We start from the raw sequence: 23679 nt of genomic DNA on the forward strand, positions 1-23679 counted from the left end.
ACCTCTTCTTCAGAGCCTTGCCAAGGGTCTGACTTCTTTTAGACTCACAGATGAAATCAGAGTCGTTGAAATGCAGGGAACACAGCTTTGTACTTTTGGATGGTGCCTAATCTGTCTTCTTCAGATCTGTTTCTCTTGGAATAGCTCTCAGCCAGGCGGTATCAAGTCTGGGGTTTCTCTTAGTGGTTGGCCACAGATGGATCGTAACACCAGACTGTTGTGGCTTGTTGTCATAGCCCGTTCTACAATTTGGAACACAACATTTAGTGGGCATGATTGGAATTACAAAGCACAAAAAGATGGCGTCCACAAAGTAACTAACAGTTATTAGTTATTACTTATTATCTTACCGAACACGTTGCATTTTTTTTTGTTTTTCAATAGACCCATGTTGCACGCGTATTTGAATTCATGTTTGCGCGTGCCCGGTCCTGCATCAAGTCATACTTTAACTTTGATCTCACAAAGATACTTATTTTATGTAATATAACGTTATCCATTGGTAATCATCCTACTTTCAAAAAAGTTATGGAGAAATATACGGGTAAATCCGTCTCTTCCCGAGGAACCATCATTAATTTAATGGAGGATGTTAATAATGATGTCATTTTTAGAAATACCCCCATTGTAAATTGTGAAGTTAAGATAATTTTCAGATTTATGTTTAGAGTAATCCACACCAAATTACGAAATTGAACTCTAAATTTTGTACCATCTAACATTAAGTATTCATTTTTTTTAAATCTAATCATAAAATATGATTCTATTTTAGCTAAAATTATCAAGAATTATGATACACAACTCATTAAATGGCAAAAACAAGTGTTTAAATGGTCGCAACAACGGGATAGTAGCTTTGGATGGTTCGCAACTAGTTTGTCTGACACTAGCTTCTTCACTTAAAGACATGGATATGATCATTAGGGTTTCCAATATTACATAGTCAGTAAATATTACTTTTTTATCACTTAAGGAATAGCTATGATTCATAAGCTCCAAGAAATGGTGTTCAGAAAACTCATAAAAGGTAAAAAAATGCTTAAATGGTCACAACAACGGAGATAGTTGCCTTGGATGTAGCATTATAATTAGAAAATTGTGCGTATCCTTCATGATAATAGTATACTGTTATAAATACATAAATAACGGGGGGAAATCTTTTTGATGCCCTTAATAAGGAGTAATATCGCCGGACATCACTACATCATTAGCTTTTGCACTAAATCTTTACGATGGATTTAATTCTAACATTTTTTTTATTAGTATACTTATTGTCTAATTTTATGATTTTGACATTTACTTTATTATTAATTATTAGTTAGATCTCATCAGTAGAGATATATATATCCTGTGCACAATTGTATATAGCAACTTCCACATGAAGAAGAGGGGTGATTAAACTCCACGTCTCGCTTGTGTTTTGCAACCTAAAGTTATGACATTGGATTCCGGTGTCCGAACAAAAAAATATTATTTGGATCAATCTATTATTTCAATATTCTGTATATATAATTTTTGTTATTAGTTATATGATTCCCATTGTTTAATTTTGTAAATTTAACATAAATGTATGATGGTATATTTTTTAGTATGTAGATTATATTTCATTAAAGCCTTCTTTTTTAAACTTTAAACTTCAAATATATTTCGAAATACTCTACTTTGATGTTTCAAATGATAAATTACAATTTCATGGAGTGTGACGTTTTCAAATCTACTGTAACGAAACAAAAACGTCTAGTCAATTATCCGTAGTATATCTTCATTAAACATTTTGCTAATAAATACTTTCGGTATACCCTCAAAAATCATAATAAAGCAGGCAGCTGATAATCGCATCAGTATTTTAAACAATGATACCATAAGTATTTCTTCCCCCTTCTCCTTGCACGTGTTTTTTTCTACAGGATTATCAACTTTATTAATGGCTGAACCACTCACTCACTACTTAGGAAGAGGGCCAACCCACGAGGAAACAATTTATGGCTTCAACGACATGGCTCTTCCGTTCAGAATTGGATCCAAATCCATTGCAAAATTGCAAAACATGATTGCAAGGTCCAATTATGAAAACATTAAATTTCACAAAAATATAGCCCACGCTGCTCTTAATGAATTTCGCTTTTTATCATGCGTGTTGTGATTGTATTTTTAATTAGATATTTATTTACTAATTTGTCAGATTTTATTTTTAATATTATGTATTAGAAGTGAGGTTGTTGTTGTTGTTTTTTCTCGCCTCCCTTTTTTTGTTTTCTTTTTAAGATTGTTATGTTTCAAAAAAAAAAAAAATGTTTCTATAGTTAAAAACAATATCTACTTGTGAATGTTTGCACACTTAATCTTTTCAGACTCAACACAGCAATATTTTACTATAGTCTGGATATAAGTTATAAATATTATGATTTTAGGGGCAATGATGCTTATTAGTATGAATGCATATTTATGATAATATTTTGAAAAATAAAAGTTTTTAAGACGGTTGGAAAAAAAAGAAAAAAAAAGTGCTCAATCAGCAGCTTGGTTTAAATGTATAGCTACGCTATGAGTCATAGCGTCGCTATACATTTGCCTATGACATTAATACAGTAGACTTAGTTAATTTTTGAACTATTTAAATTTGGAGTCTTGAATGTATTATTATTAGTTTTCATTGGTTTATATTGTGTTAATTAATTGTTTTCAACATTATAGATATTGTTTTATTGAAGTCATCTACTTGTTTTAAGAACATAATCTCCATGTATATCAAGATGCTTTGAATATCCTTGTCTTGTCTCCAAATCATCCCAAATATCAAAGATTTATTTATTGAAGGTAAAAAACCAGCAAAAACGAGATTGTGCGATTTCAATCTCCGTGCTTCATTCATAGAGATATAAAGTATAGTGGGTTTTCTCATTGTAACATAAGGATCAAATCATTTAGTTATTATGTCAACATTAGCCTTTGGGTTATCAATATTTCTTAAAATTAATAATTAGTGATAAACTAACCTTCTAATTTTTACAAAAGGACTTTGGTATTGGGTAACTTTATCGTAGTGGATATCATATGCGCTCTTATTTTTTTATTCGTAGAATTCAATGTCTGCTTACATTGCATTCAATTGTACATCAAGAACACCTGCTTTTTCTAGATCCCTAGATCCTAAAATCTTTAAGCACAATGTTAAGTGCACTCTTGTTAGTTGTTGATGGAGCAGTGCCCCCATTTTCGACTTTCCAATGCACTTAAAAAAGCGGAGCCCCATGTATAAATCTTAAAGCGAAGAACTTATGAAGAAGACAGTACTAAAAAAAATGAATTATGATGACATGATTGAGGAAAAGCCAAATTTAAATATAGTTATTACTCATACATATGTCCTATTTAGTACTTTGGAATCATTAGGGGGGGGGGTGAAAAAATGGAGTAAAAAGAGACATCCTGAAATCAAGATAGCAGTTATATTTGATAGTTGCCATATCTTATTCAGTTTAAGAATCAATCATTTGAAAAATATCAATAATAGGTTGAAATACTTAATTTTATTATTATTTAATATTTTGTAGAATAAATTATACATCATTGATTACATGTTTATTTGTCTTAGATATTCTAAAACATTTTTTATTAAAAGAAGTATTCACGAAAACAAACAAGAATATTAGAAATTTATAAGACAAAATCATGCGAAATTTAAAAACCAATCGTGTTGAAAAAAAAAGAAAAAATTTCCAAGGATTCCTTTAAGAGATCATACTCCTTCCTAAGAGTGAAATTGAGATTGATGAATTATTTAACAAAAAAATGAACTATTTCGCATTTTCTCCAGATTTCATATTTATACTTGCCATTTTGATGAGAGAAAATAGGAAAATTTGAACTATGTTGAGTACCCTCATTATCCATTAGGCCCCTAAAATCACATTATTAAGTAAGACGAAACAGCTATTTACTGTATAATATTTGAATGTTTTGATTCTTTTGTTGTTTGTATTCATCAATTGCTTCTCTCTTCAATTTTTTCCTAAAGTAGGCACTCTATATTTTTTATCTCTAGTCTATGGCTTCATCAGGGCCGTACGTCAGTATTGCGCTTTGTCCGCTTCAGCGGACCAAAAAAAAAACCTTACTCAACCGTCCACCAATCATATAGGTATGTAAATATAGATGAATTAAGACATAATTAATTATTAAAATCTATTATATATATGCAACTTATGACCAACTCATAATAGTACTGAGTCATTATAATAAAATTACATATTTGTAGCACGTCCACCCAAAAGGAAGCTAGATAATTTTTTCCAAAATTGAACATGGAATACATTTTCCAAAAAAATTATAGTTCATTTAAATGAAAAAATGATTCTGATTAATCCTTTGGAGGCACCACAAATTGTACTTAAAGTAGCCAAAATTCACCGGCACATTTATAGAATTAGTAAATTAATAAATTATATATCTAAGACAATATTGGGCCCAAATTAAGTCAGATAGATAAAACGGAGGTTTTAAACTACAGTCAACACTCTCGGGTATCTCAATTCATCGCAGAAATTTGAATTCAAATCCTGTAATTTACCGTAATATCTCTTTCAAATATTGCCTGTCATTTTATAAATATAAATGATTGAACCTTTGAATATAAAACGCGTTTTCCGCTTCCCGTGATACATTTCTGATAATTAATAAATTACTGCAATTATTTCAAGAGTAGTTTACAGCCAAAAATAAAAAATAAAGACGCACACAACATTTTTCGTATGGATTTAAAGTACTTCACATTGAGTTAGATATTACGTTTAACGTTACTGGTTGCAAATGTGCAGTACTTTACAGCCAAAAAAAAAAAAAAAAAAAAAGACGCACACAACATTTTTCGTATGGAGTACTCTTGAAATATTTAAGAGCGTGAGAATTTGTTTCATTGAATACAAGATATATTAAATTATTACTGCTTAAAAGGGACATAAATAATAGTTATGTACTTTTTAGAGTGGATTATTGCAGTAATTTATTAATTATCAGAAATGTATCACGGGAAGCGGAAAACGCATTTTAACAGAGAGTTGGTGATTTGTTCTATCTGTCAGAAGGAAATACAGAAGGACAACTTTAATGATCACAAAGTTAAACTCCATAAGAATGACCCCAGCTGCAAGTATCAAATGAAAATTGATCATAAGAAGCAGAAAACATTGAACTTTGCTGTTAAGAAAACTTCCTCTGCTACATCCTCATCCTCAGTCACTGCCTCCTCCTGTCCCGATGACCCTGCTCCAGTTGAGGCCTTACTGCCTGAACCAAGATCTGAAAAGTCCGTTTCTGCTGAAGAGAAAGTTACTACAGACACAGAAAATAATGGCAACTCATCAAATTACCCCAGCGGACGGATTTCTCATGGAATAAGACTTCCTAATCTCGATATCGGACCAATCTTCTCTCCCGAGCAGCTCTCTGTAGTCAACAACAACAATATTCCCTCTGCAGAGGACTCTGAGACTAGCGACAATGTCCAGGGAGGTGAGAAGAGCAAGACTGAGGAGATGGAGCTTGTGGACGGAGGCCCAGAGTACCCTGTCGTCTTCACGAGCCAGCTGGGTGACCCGATACTTGCCGGGCGGGAGCCAAAGCGGAAGGACATCCAGACCAGAACCAAAGTGGAGACTGAGCGGGAAACTGTGCCTAAAGTCGAGAGAGATCCTCCTCTACAGCCCAAGTTACAAACATACAGTCCTCAGATAGATGACAAATACTCCAGAGACTTTCAATATGATTGGTTCCGTAAGTTCCCGTGGCTACAAAATGACAAGGTTGAAAAGTCAGCCAAGTGTTTCGCCTGTTCCAAACTTTCCATTTCCAACCTTGGGAAATTTGAGTTCAAAACAGGGAAAAACAGTTCCTCGTTGAAAATTCATTCTAACAACAAAAAACAGAAACTGTCGATGGAAAAGTGGATCAATTTCCTCACATCAAAGAGAAAGAATACCTCGGTTCTCGGCCATGTTCAGTCTCAACATGCTGAGGAAGTCGTGAAGTGGCGAGCTTATTTGAGGTATCTTTTCCAAACTGTTGGGTTCCTCGCAAAGCAAGGATTGGCTTTTAGGGGCGATTCCGAAACAAGAGAAAAGTTGACGGAATCTAATGAAAACAATCGAGGAAACTTCTTGGAGCTTTTGTCCCTGCGTTCACACGACAATCATATTCTCAAAGATAAACTGGAAGCTGAAGTCAAGAAATTTGGTTCAGCTGGGGCAGGTTTTGCCAAATGGACTTCGCCTGACATCCAAAATGAGCTGATAGAGATTATAGCATCCAAAGTGACGGAAAATATAATTGAAGATGTCAAGACTTGTGCCGGCGATGATGACTACTGGTTCTCTGTGATTGTTGATGAGACATCAGATATGTCAAACACGGAGCAGTTCAGTCTGTCACTGGGATATCTGACGAGTGAAGGCATCAAGAAAGAGAGCTTCCTCAAGTTTGTAAAAGTTACCCAGACTGACGGTAAATATTTGTTTGAGAAGCTTCACGAGGCTGTCAAGGATCTCGGTCTTAACCCCGTCTCCCTGGCCGCGGACGGTGCCTCCAACATATCCGGCATCAAGAAGGGTCTTGCCGCCAGGTGGAAGGAAGCAGCCCCACTGTGTGTCTACATCCACTGCTACGCCCATGTCCTCAATCTTGTAGCCAAGGATCTTCTCTCAGATATAACCCTGTTGAGAAATACAATGGGGACAGTACAAATTTTATACAACTTCATTGAAGGGTCACCAAAGAGGTCAGCAATCTACAAGTCGGTGAAGATAACAAGTAAAGATGAGGAGCATGCCAAGGTGATGACCCTGAAGAACCAGTCTGCTACCCGCTGGAGTCTCCGCTACGATGCTGTACACGCTGTATCTCTAGGGATGGTCAGAATCATGAAGACCCTCATAATAATGAGAAAAGATAAAGATACATTGTCGAGTTCAACAGCAACTTCTCTGCTCAACAGCATCTTTAGTCACGAATTTGTTTTCGGCATTGAACTGTTGAAGACCCTCCTCAGACACACATCTAGCTTGTCAGATGAACTTCAAGGCAGAAATGTTGACCTAACAAAGGCCCGGAAACACGTCAACCTAGTGATTAGGACTCTTGAAGATCTTAAGAATGAGAAAATCTTTTAATCAATCTGGAAACTTGTTGAGTTGAAGTCGTCTGAGATGAAATCAGTATTTGACCAGGAGGACTCAATTGATTTGGAATTCAAGGAGGCGAAGATTCCAAGGAGAATAAAGTGGAAAGGAACAACTGAATCCTACTTCCGTGAAACACATTTCGATGTTGCAATCAATAAGATTGTATTAGAGCTTGAGAGCAGATTTGCCACCAACGATACAAACATCACAATGGATCTCATTGCAACAATCGTCAATGACAGGGAAGTGGAGACCTGTGTCATTGAGCGTGTCGCCAAGCACTACAGACTTGAACTCGAGCAGCTCCAGTCAGACCATGCAATCTTCCAGCAATTCAAGGTTAATATTATAATGTTTCATTTTGCATTATATGTTTAAAATTTATGTTTCTCTAGGCAGATATTGACACAGAAGACATGGTTTCGTCACAAATTGCTGCGGAGTTAATAAGCTCAGGAGTGTTCCGCCTGATGCCGGAGCTATACAAGGTGATCGTTATCCTGGCCTCAATGCCCATCAGCAGCTGTGAGGCGGAGCGGTCTTTCTCCTGTCTCAGAAGACTCAAGAACCACATGAGGACCACCATGGACCAGGAGAGGCTCTCCTCCCTCACCCTCTTGAACATGAACAGGGTGATGGTGGACAAGGTGCTCCATGAAGACATGGACAGTTTGATTGACACCTTTGCGTCAAGGAAAGAGAGGAAAAACTTCTTTTTCTAATCATGATAAAGAACACATGCATTTTTTTCTTCATTTTTTTCAAACACATCACCACGTATACATGCGAGTTAAGAACATCAAGACTTGTGAACATAATTTATTTTCTGTCGATGTAACCGTTTCATGGTATATTATAATCTCGTTCATTATCTTCATCCGTTATTATTTTAACAATATTTAAGGAGGTTTAAATTGTTTGACTTAATTATATAGTTCAAAAATTTTCTCTCATTCTTGCACCGTGCATTTTATACTCCATTATACTCCTTCCTTTATGAATAGGTCGGTATTGACTTTCCGTCTAGAGTTTTTCCTTTTCATTTTATTTTTCCCAATGTTTGCCTGAAGAAAATAATGGGCAGACAGTCCATTGGACGATATTCTTGCAAGATTTAATATATGCTGTAACATTTGCCCTGTTTAAATATCCCACGTTCACCACTGAAAATCAACCGTTCACCCTTGTAAAGCAGACCGAAAAATCTTCCTGACATACGGCACTGGGCTTCATCCCTCGTAATTATATATTCCAGGCTACATGGACTCTATAAATGAATGAACTAAATTAACATGTTTTCTTAACTAAACAATAGACAAAGTGTCCTCTTTTGGACAAACTCAATAGTTAATCATGATAACATGACCGAGGAAAAGAGGACAATTGGTGAACCTAAATTATAGTAGATAAATCAGGGCCGTAGGGACTGTGTGCCCAACCCCCCACCAGATTTTTTTATCCTCCAAAATCATTTATACTGTCAATTAGACTCATTTAACTCAATATCTGTATCCTTGATATGATATATCATTAAAATATTCAGAAAATAATTGGAAATAAATAGAAATTAGTCACTTTATTATTTATATGTTTAAGACGACACATTATATTTGGAGAAAAAGCTATCAGCTGTATAACATTAGTTAATAATGATTCATGGCTTTTCCCATACCTATCACAAGTGTGACACTTTTACTTATTCATAATAAGAAAACAAATCCTCACAGCTTTTTCAATATAATTTGTATAAACAAAATGTCCAATATAACTATATATATCATGTGTCCCATAAAATTAAAAGGAATATCTCAAAAAGGGCATGCCCCGTATTTTTTTTCTACTTAATTTCAGCTACTCAAATATGAAAAAAACAAAATATCTAAGACAACGATAACAGGTGCCGACGAGAGCTTAAAGTCAATTAGATGACTTAATGGTAGGGTAGATCGGAAAAGTTTATATTCACAGGAAGATTACACCAACTGTACTTATCATAAATGTATTTTAACTCGTCTGACTATTAAAAAATAAATGTATGTCGGTTGTGTAAAACTTTGGTTTGTCTAAATTGAATTATCTTTAAGTAATTCAGTAAAACGAGTTTCAACTTCCCCGATCTACCTTACTCTATTTAAGTCTTTTATTTTACATTCAGAATATATTTTCTTGTGTTCATGAACACCCCCCACCCCCGGGCTTCAATCCAAGCAGAATAACTATCCCATAAAGATAGAGTTTCACAAAGAAAATAATCTTCAATGTTGAAACGAGAAAACAGTGTCATGCTCTTGACCGATATGAAATAAACTTATTTTTTTATATCTGAAATCAAATTTTATTTAATGATAGACGAGTTGTTAAGGCAACATTAAATAAATTTATCACTAGGTTTCAAAATATTTGTGCACCAAACCAAGAATCATCGAATGATCCATTCGATGTAACAAATCTTTTTCCATGTCCCGATGTATTTTCATTATTCAAATCTACGACCATTTTTTCTTTAGCTTCTTGATCGACATCACCATTAAAGAATGAAAGAGCAGCAACTTCATCAGTCAAATACCATAATTGATGACTAACTTTCATCAAGCAGCTTTTGATATTGTTTCGTCTATTTTTTAGAAAGCTTTCAATGATTTTAATATGCATAAATCATTATTTGGTGCTTTGACTCCTAAAATGCATTAAAGGTAAGGCTTAACGTATATTATAACAATCAATAAACATATATCTAATAACGCTATTTTATCGTCTTTATTTATTTTAAGCTGGTAACAAAATAAGGATATTTTCAGAGAGTAAAATTGCTCTGGTCATGCAACGAGCTTGGTGCATGGGACGGGGAGGTATATTTTTTTTATCATTGTCTCCACCTAAAACTATAATACATACATAGTTCTATGAGCTCCATGTAATCATCTCCCACAATTTCTTTTGATAGTTCACTGAGATAATATTCTAATAAATCTTCAATTTCTGAAGGTGATAGGTTACTTTTTACTAATGATTGTAAGGAGTCTATTTTGAAGGAATCTATATTTTTCCAATAATCTTTTAATTTTTGAAAGAAAGGAATATTTGGACTTGTTAAATTTTTGATTTTTACTTCGAAAACACTTTTTAAAACCAATTCATGAAGATGATGACGACAAGTAAATTAAAGCATTTCTCTTTCAAATTTTTGCTCCAGCAGCATAACGGTACCATTAAGACGACCAGTATTTGAAGATGTGGTATCACAACGGAGAATTTGCGAACTTGCACATTTTCTTTGAGTTCCCTGTCTAGGATTGCTTTCCATATGTAAAAATAATTGGCTAACTTTCTTCTTTCATCTTCCAGTTATTCAAAGCAGGTAGTAATTTTCCATCCCATAGTAAAGCTACAACATCTGTAGTTTGTCCTTAAAATCAATTCTTCCCCGATATTTTCTTCGATCACTCCGTATCCTTTGGATAGAAGAATTACTAATAGAAAATTCATCAATATTCAACCCCAATGAACCAATAGTTGCTTCAAGAATACTTAATTAAAACCTATCTAATGCAGCTACTAAGTTTGGAGTAATTAAATCTTTCTTAATCTTTTTTCGGGTTGTAATTTCATGTGAAATTAGTTTGAACTTATTTAGATATAAATACAACCAAAATACAAACAGATTGTATATTATCTTGGAGCTACTAGTCTGTAATTGCATTTGAAGTTAAAATCAAACAAGGTCACAACATTTCTCTAATTTGAAATTAAAAATGTTATATGTAAAACCTCACTGTCTTCAAAATATACTAAGACCCAATTGAATACTATTATTATGAATAATAAAGGTATTATTTCTCAATTCTTAAGTGATAAACTCAACATTATCACTTTATATAGGTTAGGGTGAATCGGGGAAGTTGAAAAACATTTTACTAAATTACTTGGAGATACTTCAAATTAGACAAACCAAAATTTTACACAGCTGACATACATCTATTATTTATTAGTCAAACAAGTTAAAATATATTTAAGATAGGACTTTTCGTGTAATCTTCATTCGAATGTAAATTTTTTCGGTCTACCCTACCATTAAGTCATCTAATTGACTTTAGAAAAAAAATGGGGGGGGGGATGCATTTCAAATTTTTGAGGAAAAAAATATGTTATATGTGCTTGGGACACCCTAATATAAATGTAAACTATATAATTCGGAGCATTACTCCAAAACGTGAATGAAATAGATTCCTCTAAATTACTGATCTGTATATTATATAAACAATTATGACTCAATGCTCATGATAAGAAATGTACTTATTTGTCAGAGCGTGTTTATTAATGGAGTAACGATATAGTAACATTTTTTATTAATTAATTATTGAACTACAAATTAAGAGACAATTTTCACTGAAAGAAATTATAATCATTGAATGAATTCTACTGAAAAACAAGTTTATTTCTTTGAAGAAACAAGTTATTTTATTATATATATTATTACATCAATCCATTTTTCTGATGATGAATAGTCATCTATTTAACATAAAAAACATATTACTGTGTACTCATCATATCAGTGAACAAAGAATAGCTCTTCAATATTTTTTTTCTTCAAAAAATGAATCTTATAAACGATCCCCAGACCATTGTCCATTATTTATAGTATTATATATTGACGTATTATGTATTATTACAATACATAAAATATAAGATGAATTAGGGAAGACGAAGTCAGCTTGGGATGCTTATATTTCATGGAAATACATCTTTAAACATATTAGGCCTTTTTTGAACTTTAAATTGAGTTTAGAAATGAATGTGTCATTCATTAACATATTGGACTACATTGTTGGAGTAAAATCTTTACATTGTAAGTCATAATTACTCTCTGACTGGGTTTGGTTGTTTCTCAGCTAGACCTTTTTTTGCTATGATTTCAGATTGTTTAGTGTAATTTCACATCCAAAGAGTTAATAATAAATATTGAAATAATTCTTCATTTAAATTTTTGAATGAACAAAGATAAGTTAAAGTTAAAAGATGCGGTTATGACTTCACACATTTTATTGATAAATATGTTATGAACCCTCCCCTCACTTATATTATAATAGCTTTATAGAAATACTTTTGTACATGATATTTCCCGAATTTGAACATTTCATAATTTGAAGACATGGACGTATTGGGGTATTTTATGGGTCCCTTTGTGAGCCCATTTCCTCAATAGTACGTTTGTCACAAATAAAACGATCTCCCCTATGTGAGAATGAGGTGAAACGTCACACTCTTCATAGCTAGTTTGAACATAGTGGTGGCCATGACGAAAAAAGAGTTTTGATAATAGTATGAGTGCTGTGACGTCATACATAAAGAGAAATATTTTTTTCCTCTAGAGCTCGCGGGAAGGTTTTTACACTTTCTGCTTAAATTTGCGGGAAGGGGATTTTTCTTTGAGTTAAAATGTTGTTTCCCGCGATTTTGAGCGATTAGGGGGGAGTACAAAGGCGTTCGTGATGAGTATAAAAAAGAGGCGAAGAAGAAGAGAGAAAAGAGGGAGGAGTGCTCCTCATGCAGTCCTCCGTTCTGAGCAGTCCTCTCCTCCCTTCTTCTTTTTCCCGACTTATTACATAGATTTAACATTGTGAACATTTACATAGGTGTTGTTGTAGATCCATCATAATTAATATTGAATTATATTACTACAAAGTACTACTGCTCTTCTGAGCAAAAGGAACGAACTTAAGTCTCAAGTAATATTCTGGATATCCCTCCACGAATGGGAGACTCTTTCTCCGCTAAGTAGTTGCTAATTAGTAATTAATAGTGACCAACTAGTAAGCTAAGTGTGGTGATGAGGAGGATTGATTGCATTTAAGGATGTCTGGACGTGATTATGATCATTTGTTCAAGCTCTTGATCATCGGAGACTCTGGAGTGGGGAAGAGTTCGCTCCTCCTGCGCTTTGCAGACAATTCCTTCACTGGAAATTACATAACAACGATCGGTGTGGACTTTAAGATTCGTACTCTGGAAGTGAATGGAGAGCGAGTCAAGCTACAGATCTGGGACACCGCGGGACAAGAGCGATTTCGGACCATCACAGCCACCTATTACAGAGGGACGCACGGAGTGATTGTCGTGTACGATGTCTCCAATGGAGAATCCTTTGCCAACGTCAAGCGTTGGCTCCACGAAATCGATCAGAACTGCTCGTCTGAAGTCGTGTCTCGAGTCCTTGTAGGGAACAAAAACGATGGAGACACAGCCAAAAAAGTTGTGCTCACAGAAGACGCTAAACGATTCAGTGATCAAATGGGGATACGGCTCTTTGAAACGAGTGCGAAGGAGAACTTTAATGTGGAGGAAATGTTTAAATCCCTCACGGAACTCGTTCTCAAATCCAAAAAAGAGGCTGCACTCTCGGAAAGTTCGTATCCTTATGGCAATGGGGCCTCGAGTGGAGGTGTAGCTGGGGGTATTAAAATTGGTGGCAAGTCTAGGCCCGGCCACAAATCGCAAACACAAAAAAGGTCCGGCTGCTGCAAATAATACCTACTATATCTCGCATGCTTTATTTAATTGAACAAAATATTAATAATCATCATCTCGTAATTCGTGATAATCCTTGGAGTCATTCCGCAAACGCTTTTCTCTTCCACCAAAAAAAAAAAAAAAAAAAAACGACCAAAAAAATATAAAAAGCCAATATGAAGAAAAGAACCCAGTACATGCATATTTTTAATTTAATATACTATTACTATTATTATCATCATTATAAATTAAACCTCACGAAACACAATTTTTTATATCTATATTTTTTAAATTCCTCTAGAAATGTGCGCATCAAGTTTACAGAAAAAAACATACAAATATATATTATGAACATTATTATTTATTAAAATTATAGACTGAAATGATGATAGTATAAAGTTTGATTATCATTTTTTTCTCCAAGTATGTATCTCCATTGACATCCCTGATACGATGCCCCATTCCCCTTCTCACTGTAACTCTATGTCAATGGTGACTCCTATGAAACAGCATTCTATATGTGAAATATTTTTATTCAACTACTTTAATAATAAAATTGAATTATTGGAACTTCGTTAGTGTTAGTTTGTTAGAGGAGCTTTTTATTTGGCTATTCGTTAAAGTTTAGGACGAATTAGTTTGCATTGCTATTCAAGGTTGTATTCATCCTCAGTCTTTAATTGAACTTAAATTATTTTGATTATTTAATCGTATTTATTTAGGTCAAGAGAGAAAGTTTTTGCGGGTCATCGATTTTTTATTTTACTTTGCTAAACAAAATTACTGAGTTTTTTTTCTTCATTTTTTTAGTTTTTCTTGTAGGTTCAACGGAAATATTTCATATTATTTATCAATGCTTCCCTTAGCAACACTTGAATAAAATTAACATGACGAATGATTATCAGTAAGAAAAATTCTATAATAATGCTTAAGGTCTTGTTTCTATATAAATAAAACAAAGGGTTACTTGATTAAAAGACTTAATATTCAGACCCTTCGAGACGTTCATTCATGTATGGATATGTGCACAACTAGAGTATCCCAATCCCTACATTCTGAGAATCGAAACATTTTAATCTTGAAGATTAAAACATACGTGCATCCGAATAGACAGGATTTTATTTCAGTAAACGAGACTGAATGATAGCAACATTGCAGAAAAAAAGTTATCCACAAATGTAAAATGGCGCTGATGAGCTTTTTCTCTCTCTTTTTCTTTTTTTGTAAAAAAAAATGTTTCTTTGTGAAATTGCAAGCCCAGAAATGGGCGGGAATAGTGGTGATATGGGACTGTTCCGTTGACAAAAAAAGACATAATCATATATATATATATTTATTTTATACGAATAAGAAGGCTAATTTTAAAATAATTGGTATTTAATATGAAGAGAATAGGATTCTCTGTTAAGATGGAATAGTGTAGTAGTCTTGAAAATTTGTCGAGATTTGTGAAAGTGTGTGAACCGTTGTATCACCAGTGCTGGCAGACGAGGGCGGAAGAATCTAGAGAGAGCGTGGTGCAAAGGAAGAGAAAGAGAGAAAAGGCTGTTGTAGCATGCTTTAGTTGTAGCCAGAGGGAGTGACAAAGGAAGGATTTTTTTTATTCCGGTGACTAGCACAGGGATTGCGAACTGCTATTACTACAAAAGGAGGAGCATCACTCCTGAGAAGTAGCTGCGGCAGGAGTAATTATTATTATTCCCTCTGCCCTAACTTGAAGCAATCTCCTTTTTTTCTTATTCTTTTCATAGATTTCCCCCAGTACACACGAGGCGTTTTCTTTTCATCAACTACGATTGTTTGCTTTATTCTATTAAGAAATTCGTGAAATTGTGAGAGTATTTTCTGTTGAGTTTGATTGAAAGACCAAGTGAGAAAGAGAAGCGTCGATTTCGTATTGTATCGTGCCGAAAGAAGAGTGTTGTTTGATTGTTGGAGTAGAGAATTCCTATATTGATATCCAGTGAAAGCGTCTCCCCCATCCGGAAACTAGAAGAAGTGAGTGGTCAAATTAGAGTATGAGTCATGCAGGAACTCAAAATGGAGCACGTCTAGATCAGCGGGTGAGTGAGGAAGGATCCCAAGGGTCATTAGTCGTCTTACTTAACTTACTTATGTTTTCTCTGATTAGGAGGCTGTTCTGGGCGTCGGGGCCAAAGGTTCTGAGCCATTGACCCGTTACATTCCCCCTCATCTACGTGATAAGGAGCGCGAGAGTTTGCAAGGCGATGCGCCAGAGTTCATGCGGCGTGAAATGGAGGACCAACGACCTCGTTACAACAATAGTAACCCTCGCTGGGGCAATGAGGATCGCTCCTACTCTCGAGGCGGGTTCCGTGATCGTCGTGACGGGCCTCCCAACAACCGGTGGAATGGGGGCGGGAACAATCGCGAGTACAACAATAGGTGGCAAGAACCACCCCCAAACCACCACTACAGGGGAAGAGGCAGCTCCTACAATGGGGAAGCCATCACAATGGAGGAGTGGAAAAGGCCACTTCCAGCTGATGAAAAAATGGAAATCAAGCTATTCGGAGAGTTTCGAGGACCCTCTGGTATCAATTTCGATAGATACGAAGATATTCCCGTGGAAGCGACGGGAGATAACGTTCCAGATGGCATCAATGATGTAATTTACTTTTTTGACTCACGCAAGGGGGAGGGGAAATAGTTGAGCTCCTTTTCCATTCGCTCCTTAGATCAAACATTTATTTTTATTTGACCCATGGAAAAGGATATCTCATTGTAGCATTTTATCCTTTTCTTTTTCACCAACAATAACTTATCCATGCTTATCGATTTTCATTATTCATGTCCAGCTTTTTTTAAGGGACTGAAAGTATCTCACAACTCTTCTTTCTTTCTTTTCTTTTGTGTTAGTGGGGAGCAACAATGGGTTGATAAAACTGATTTAGTTTCTTAGACTTATTACTTGATAATTTCTTTTTAATTGAGTTTGTGAGCATACATATCAGAAATGGATCATAAAAATAATGATTAAACCGTTTTCGTTTTTTTTAGTTCATGGATATAAATATGGCTGAAATAATGGCTAATAATATCAAATTGGCAAATTACTCTAAGCCAACTCCTGTGCAAAAACATGCTATTCCTGCAATCACCAATGGTAGAGATTTGATGGCATGTGCCCAAACTGGCTCTGGAAAAACTGCTGCTTTTCTTGTTCCCATTCTCAATAGAATATTTGAAGGAGGGCCACCTCAGCCTGCTCCTCATAGCAAAAACAAGCGCAGCAAACAATATCCTATGGCCCTTATATTAGCTCCTACTCGGGAACTTGCGACTCAGGTTGGATAATAAATCTTTTAATTCATTATTTTTTATGTATGATTCAAATTACCGTTGCAAAAGCAGATCAGATATTTAAAATACTTCATTAGCTATTTAAGGATCATATTACTTCAAACTTAATTATAATTATTTATCTTATTTATTTATACTGCAATATTACATCTTATAATACATTTTGCACTCAAAATAATTATTTAAGGAAATATTAACTTAATCTTTTTTTTTTCTTCATCTTATTAACTTCATGTATATGCTTCGTTTAGATTTTTGATGAGGCTAAAAAGTTCGCATATCGCTCTCTAGTGCAACCCTGTGTTGTTTATGGAGGTGCCAATGTGTTCGAGCAAATGATGGACTTAGATAGAGGATGTCATTTACTTGTTGCTACTCCAGGTCGATTGGTCGACATGCTCGATCGGGGTAAGATAAGTCTTGAACAATGTAAATACCTCGTTTTGGATGAGGCTGATCGGATGCTTGATATGGGGTTTGAACCTCAGATCCGTAAAATCGTTGAAAATGATAATATGCCACCTGCTGGACAACGTCAAACTCTGATGTTTAGTGCAACTTTTCCTAAGGAAATTCAAATGCTTGCTAGAGATTTTCTAGCTAACTATATTTTTCTTGCCGTCGGTCGTGTTGGGTCAACTTCAGAGAATATTACACAAAAAAATTGTGTGGGTTGATGAACTGGACAAAAGATCGTTTCTTCTTGATTTATTGGAAGCTGCTGGTCTAGCTAAAGGTAATTTTTTTTTTTTTCTATCAATGGGCTTATTTATTAGTAAATTGCTTTTACTTATAATGTATTTTTCTTTTTTTATAATTAGGACCCGCAGGTAATGAAGATTCGAGTTTAACTTTAGTTTTTGTTGAAACTCGGAAGGGAGCTGACCAACTAGATGAATACTTATACAAAGAAGGATTCCCTGTTACATCTATCCATGGGGATAGAACCCAAAGAGAGCGTGAGGATGCTCTACGAAGATTCAGATCTGGAAACACGCCAATTTTAGTTGCTACTGCTGTGAGTATTAAACTTTTCTCTTGACATCATTATTATTTATACATGTCATTTGCTTGTCAATACAACTTATTATTTACATTCAAAATATGTAGGTGGCTGCTCGTGGACTTGATATCCCAAATGTTAAGCATGTAATCAATTTTGATTTACCTTCTGACGTTGAGGAGTACGTTCATCGGATTGGTCGTACCGGAAGAATGGGCAATCTAGGATTGGCCACTTCATTTTTCAATGATAGAAATAGGAACTTGACTAAAGATTTAGTTGAACTTATTGTTGAATCGAATCAGCAGTGTCCCAATTGGCTTGAATCTATGGCATTAGAAATTAGAAGCTATGGAGGAAACGTCTTTCGTAAAGGCGCTAGCTCTAGAGGAAGAGGTTCAAGCTTTGGATCTAGGGATTATCGGTTGGAAAATCGGAGCGGTAATCGTAATACCACCAGGAATTTTGGGGATCGCGATAGAGGTGATCGTGATAGAAATGATCGTTCTAATGGAGGAGGTAATCAATGGTCTGGACCTCCCCCAGGAAGTAGCAGCTATAGCGGAAATTATGGTGGCAGTACTACAGACTGGTTCGGAAGCTAAAGATCCAATTGAAATTTCTTTTCCCTTTACGTCTGAAGTGAGTTACTTTTTTTCTTTCTTTTTTTTTTCCCTGGATAAATGAGGGATATTTATATTGTTTCTTTTTTTTTTCGTGGTATAACAATGAAGTATTTTTTTTCTTCCATCTATTTCTAGTTAGCTCTAATTTCCGTCGCCTTATACAAAATTATAAACTTTATATCTTTTGGATTATTTCGTGCACGTTATTTCTATGTCTACATACTTGGAGAATTTAACAAGAATCCATTCCAATTATCTGATTAACTACTCGAGCTCTTATTGAGAGAAACTCTGAATATTTTTTTTGCTTGTAACAAAAACATTGACATGAAGAGACATTCGGTGAAAATAGTTACTGTATTAGCATCACTTATTTTTCCCTGTGTTTCTAATGAGAAGAAAAAAGTACGAACGAAGACATTATTTATTTGTGGCATATTATTTCATTTCTAATTATTATTCATATTGATACCACTATGAGACAACAGAAAGGCTGAAATGGTTGATTTTTTTTTCTTATATTCATTTTTCTTTGGTGGAATTTAGTTTAATATCCTTTTTGGAGAAAACTTCTTCCTAATTTTAAAGCCAGTAATAACACCTTCGTTGTCGTCCTTTTTACTACTATCACCAAACCCCGTTTTTTCCCCTCTCTTGTTCTATTGTTACCATTTTAGAGGGGGAGGCATTTTTATCGTTTTCTTACGGTTGACATATTTGCTGCTCATTTCCTTAATGAATGAAGTTTTGTATATTTTGTGCTGTGACTGAGTACAAAAATACACTTACGAGAATTTTGGATTACTCGTTGTAACGAAAGTATGTTTTCTTAAATTTAAGTCTTTAAAGTAAAGTTCATTATTATGAGTTTCTTAAAATAATTAAAGTAATATTATTATTAATCATAATATTAATAATAAAAATGAAGAAGAAGGAAAAATAAAAAATAGAATTTGTGAAAATATTTTTTTAAGCATTTAAAAAGATTTATATTTTTGAAGAAACGAAAAAACAAATCCTCAAGTCGTCTAACCCTCATAACATATGCGATTTTTATGTAGCTTTTATATTATTTAAGAGAAACTACCTCATTTCTGTGATATAAAGTGCTTTTTTTCTCCTTCCACACTCGGAGGAGAAGAAGGTTTTCCTTTGCTAAGTTTTCGATCTCGCTTAAATGACTCAGTTAAGTTGTTGGAATCAATGTTGATTATTTATTATGATTTAATTTTTCATTTGGTTTCTTTTTCACTTTCATTTTTTCTTGCGCCTATATTCTTTTTTTTCGTTTTGTAGTTGTAATAATACTAATAATGATTTAGGTTATATACATGTCATACTCTTAATGTGAGTCATAAGTCTTTTTAAGTAAAAAAAATATATGAATTAATTTATCGGTAATGTTGTAGCAATGGAGTAGTTTCTCTCCTATGCGCATGTGTGACTGTTGTAATGGTTCTCAATCAGCTTTTGATTGTCAAATGTCAAAAATTCTTGCGGATTATTTAAGAGAATTTTCTTCTTTTAAAAAAAAATACTATATATACATACATTTAAGAAATAATATCTAGGTTGGTGCCTGTTCAAAATACGAAAATATATTTGTAATATTCATTTATATAAAAATATTGTAACATATTGACTGTATGTTATAATTCTTTTTCTTAAGTTTATATTCATACTGTGATGCAATCATCAACCGTCTAGAAACCAAAAAAAAAGTAAGCAAGAGAATATTCTTTGATTTTTTTTTATTAGTTTTTTTCAAAAAAAAAAAAAAAGTATTATCAGAAATTCGCTGTGTTTATTTTACACATTACTACTACTAGAAAGCTAAAAACCAAGTACAAATGTAATAATTTATACCTTGCGAATACTTGTAAAATTTTACGAATATTTTTTTTTATTTTTTCCTCTTCAGACAGACAAAAAAAGTGTTAAAGGAAGTAGAATTATGTTGTTAATACTAAAGAGAAAAAAGATTTTCATACTAAATGCAACCAATAGTAATAACAAGCATTTTTTCTTCTTTTGTAATAAAGTGTGTTAAGAAATAATAATATAATTAATATATACAAATAAAAAACAAGCAAACTAGGAAGCATTTATTCATCATTCAAACCATTCTTTTTTTTAATTCCCTTCCCCCCCCCCCCTTTGTTTTTTTATGATTTTTTTGTGTTACCTTCCTCCCTCAAATCTAATCCCCCCCCAATTAATGATGGTGAATGTTTTTTTTAATTTAAATACCTTCCCTCAATGTAATATCCCCCTTCCTCCATCTTTATTATATCTACTGCTCTACTATTTGATTGAATATTTGTGTTTTTTGTTTTTTTTGTTAGTACGAAACAAACTTCTCCCTCTTCCCCCACCTTCCCCCAATTCAAATTTTTTTTATAGTTTTCAAAAGAAGTAAAGAGTGAAAAGAAAAAATATAAGCTTATCAGAATAAAGTAAAAATCTATCTTATGTATTTGATTTATTATTTCTATCAGAGTTGTTTATGATAGACATTTGATGTAGGATGCGTTCACGAAAGGACTATAGATTTGAGTCTATTATTTAAAAATTGATACATTAGGCTAGATTAATCATATTTTGCTCCATTACTCTGAGTTGAGTCAGATGAAACAACTACCTTTCAGTGCTGTATTTAAAGTCGAGGGGGGGGGGGTATATATGTGGACTGCAAGTTGTTCATGTTTAACTGTCCTAACAGACTATCAATATGTACGCCTCTGAGGTTATTGAAATGATTTTTTTTGGTGACTTGATTTTGGAACCAAGATAATCCCATGTTAGACATCTGTAGAATGGAGCTTATCTATATCAAAGTAAGGAGAGTTGTGTCGTATGTTCGAAAAAGAAAGGATTAGACTGATCGTAGAGGTGGATCTGCAGTGACGGCTTTAGTCGTTTGTAGTTGTAATATCATTTGGTGAACTTATATATTAACCGTAAATCTTCTTCTTAGGATCCCAGAGATATATTAACATTAGTCATTTAACAACACTCAACCTGAGCACAACATAATTCCTTACCCTAACCATTCTTCTTTCATAGCCAAGAGGCTATGAGAGAAAGAATAGGGCCATATTTGGAATCAGGGGATCAAACTGTACTAATTTAAGCATATGCTGTGCTTGTCCATAAAAAAAAGTGTGATTTTGTTGGATAGTGTTATTTATATGAGAATAACAAAGTTTAATATGCGTGTGAGTTGATAACCAGAAGAAATGAGAGAGAAAATATATATTATACAATTTGTTATAACATTAAGCCTCGTGTCTCAAACTGTATAAATAAATTATTTCAAGCTTCATGGACACAAGATGACTCGTAGTATACCCGTAGTGGGTGAGGGATTCCAAAAAACGAACATTCAAGGGAGTTCTCCTAGCAAATCCTTATTCTTTCTCTCTCTCTTTGTTTCTATCTCTTTTCTTCTTCTCTGTCTTTGTTTTTATCTCTTCAAGCTGGGACACACGATACTTATGCACTTCTATTATGAGATCAATTCAAAAATGAGTTTTTTTCTTGAAATATTGTGGTGGTCTTATCTCAAATTGACAACGATATAGAGCGTTTTTGGAGAGACTCTTTTGTTTAAATTAAAGTTCACACTATTAGCTATCTAATGCAATACTTTTCAACTTTTTGAATCTATTCGTCTCGAAGCTACGAGCCTCTGAATAAAAAGCACCTATTTTCCACTTTAAACAAAAATAACATGAGTTATAAGTATGATGCAGACATTTTGAAAATGGTCTTAGAATTTTTTTAACATTCGGCTTTAAAATATGTTAATATGATTTATCCCTATTTTCAACACCGAGGGCTTAAAACAGCTTTGAACCTTAAAAATAACAAAAAATGTATTGCCTTTTTCTGAAGGGCACGAGGCTATGAGAAAAAAAAAACATATTTGGAATCAGGGTATCAAACTGTACTAAGTTGAGCATATACTGTTTTTGTACCATTTTTGCTGTTGGACAGTGTAATTATTAAACCATATAATTTTTAATTTCTATAATTCCCAATAAATAAATATTAATATCATGTGATATGCGTAAAAATTCTAGATGTCTAGGCCGATCAAAAGTTTTTCGACCTTGAAATGAAATTTTTAACATTTTCTATGTTTGAAGTACGATAAAAATGGACAGTAGAAAAAATCACAGGGAAACGTTGGTCTCAACTCTTAGAACGAGACCTGTGGAGATCCTTTGATCAATACAACTTTTTACACAAGATCAGCATTTCTTATTTTTTTCCCCCGAGAATGCACTAATTAGATAAGCAAAACAATGGGACGCATTCTTGAATACAATTTTTGATTATAGTCATTGATAACCACAATAAAATTGCGAAAACACTAGGCTATTCTCTGAAGCTTACTATTACGCTGTGGTGATTCAAAGTTTAAGAAATATTGCTCTAGAAAATAGACCTAATCTTTGAACTAGAAATTGAGACAAAGGAAATTTTAAATGTAGATTACTCTGATTCTGGTTATGATATTCAAATTTTAATCTCGATACCAAGATCGATCTTTAGAACTGATAAACTCTGTTTGAGTATATCAGTTTAATAAACATTTAATATTATATGTTCAAAAATGTTTTTGTGTGGTATGCCCTCACTTATATAGGTTTATATCCATAGATGAAAATAATATCATAATGAAAATGGAGCGCCTATTTGTAGTTACTACAGGATCACCGTGTGCTTTAAAGAGAGTCTTTAAATTTTGGACTTTTTGAAATATCGGTAACAAGAACAGGACTGACTTTAAATCACATATTATGGACCGATACAACTCTAGTGTAGTATGATTCGGTGAATTTTTGCCCTAGAAAAAAATAAACAAATGAAAATAAGTAGTTAATTAAATAATTAGAAAGGTTTATGGCTATATTCTTAAATATTATATATTTACATATTATTATAAAGCAAATTGGAAACAAATTACTCCAAAATAATGGGTCATTGTAGTGTCCAAGGATGCAAAAATAGAACTGAGTCAAATTTCCAAAAGCTT

The 23679-nt window shown here is 33.7% G+C and overlaps 2 protein-coding genes across 2 annotated transcripts; both read left to right on the top strand.

The window, feature by feature from the left end:
• Positions 1-12666: 12666 nt before the first annotated feature.
• Positions 12667-14252, top strand: LOC121129298 (ras-related protein Rab-35). Its single transcript, XM_040725005.2, has one exon. It carries the CDS (start codon positions 13029-13031, stop codon positions 13698-13700), a length of 672 nt encoding a protein of 223 aa, XP_040580939.1. The 5' UTR covers positions 12667-13028; the 3' UTR covers positions 13701-14252.
• Positions 14253-15350: 1098 nt separating this feature from the next.
• LOC121129297 (putative ATP-dependent RNA helicase Pl10) lies at positions 15351-21107 on the top strand. The gene is given in 9 exon segments (XM_040725004.2): positions 15351-15367; positions 15434-15745; positions 15814-16311; positions 16704-16991; positions 17258-17665; positions 17667-17742; positions 17828-18024; positions 18117-18651; positions 18771-21107. Coding segments are annotated over 7 exon segments (2010 nt in total). The 5' UTR covers positions 15351-15367; positions 15434-15700; the 3' UTR covers positions 18615-18651; positions 18771-21107.
• Positions 21108-23679: the final 2572 nt, after the last annotated feature.

This window comes from Lepeophtheirus salmonis, chromosome 14 (assembly GCF_016086655.4).
Source record: "Lepeophtheirus salmonis chromosome 14, UVic_Lsal_1.4, whole genome shotgun sequence".
Taxonomy (NCBI): Eukaryota; Metazoa; Arthropoda; class Copepoda; order Siphonostomatoida; family Caligidae; genus Lepeophtheirus; species Lepeophtheirus salmonis.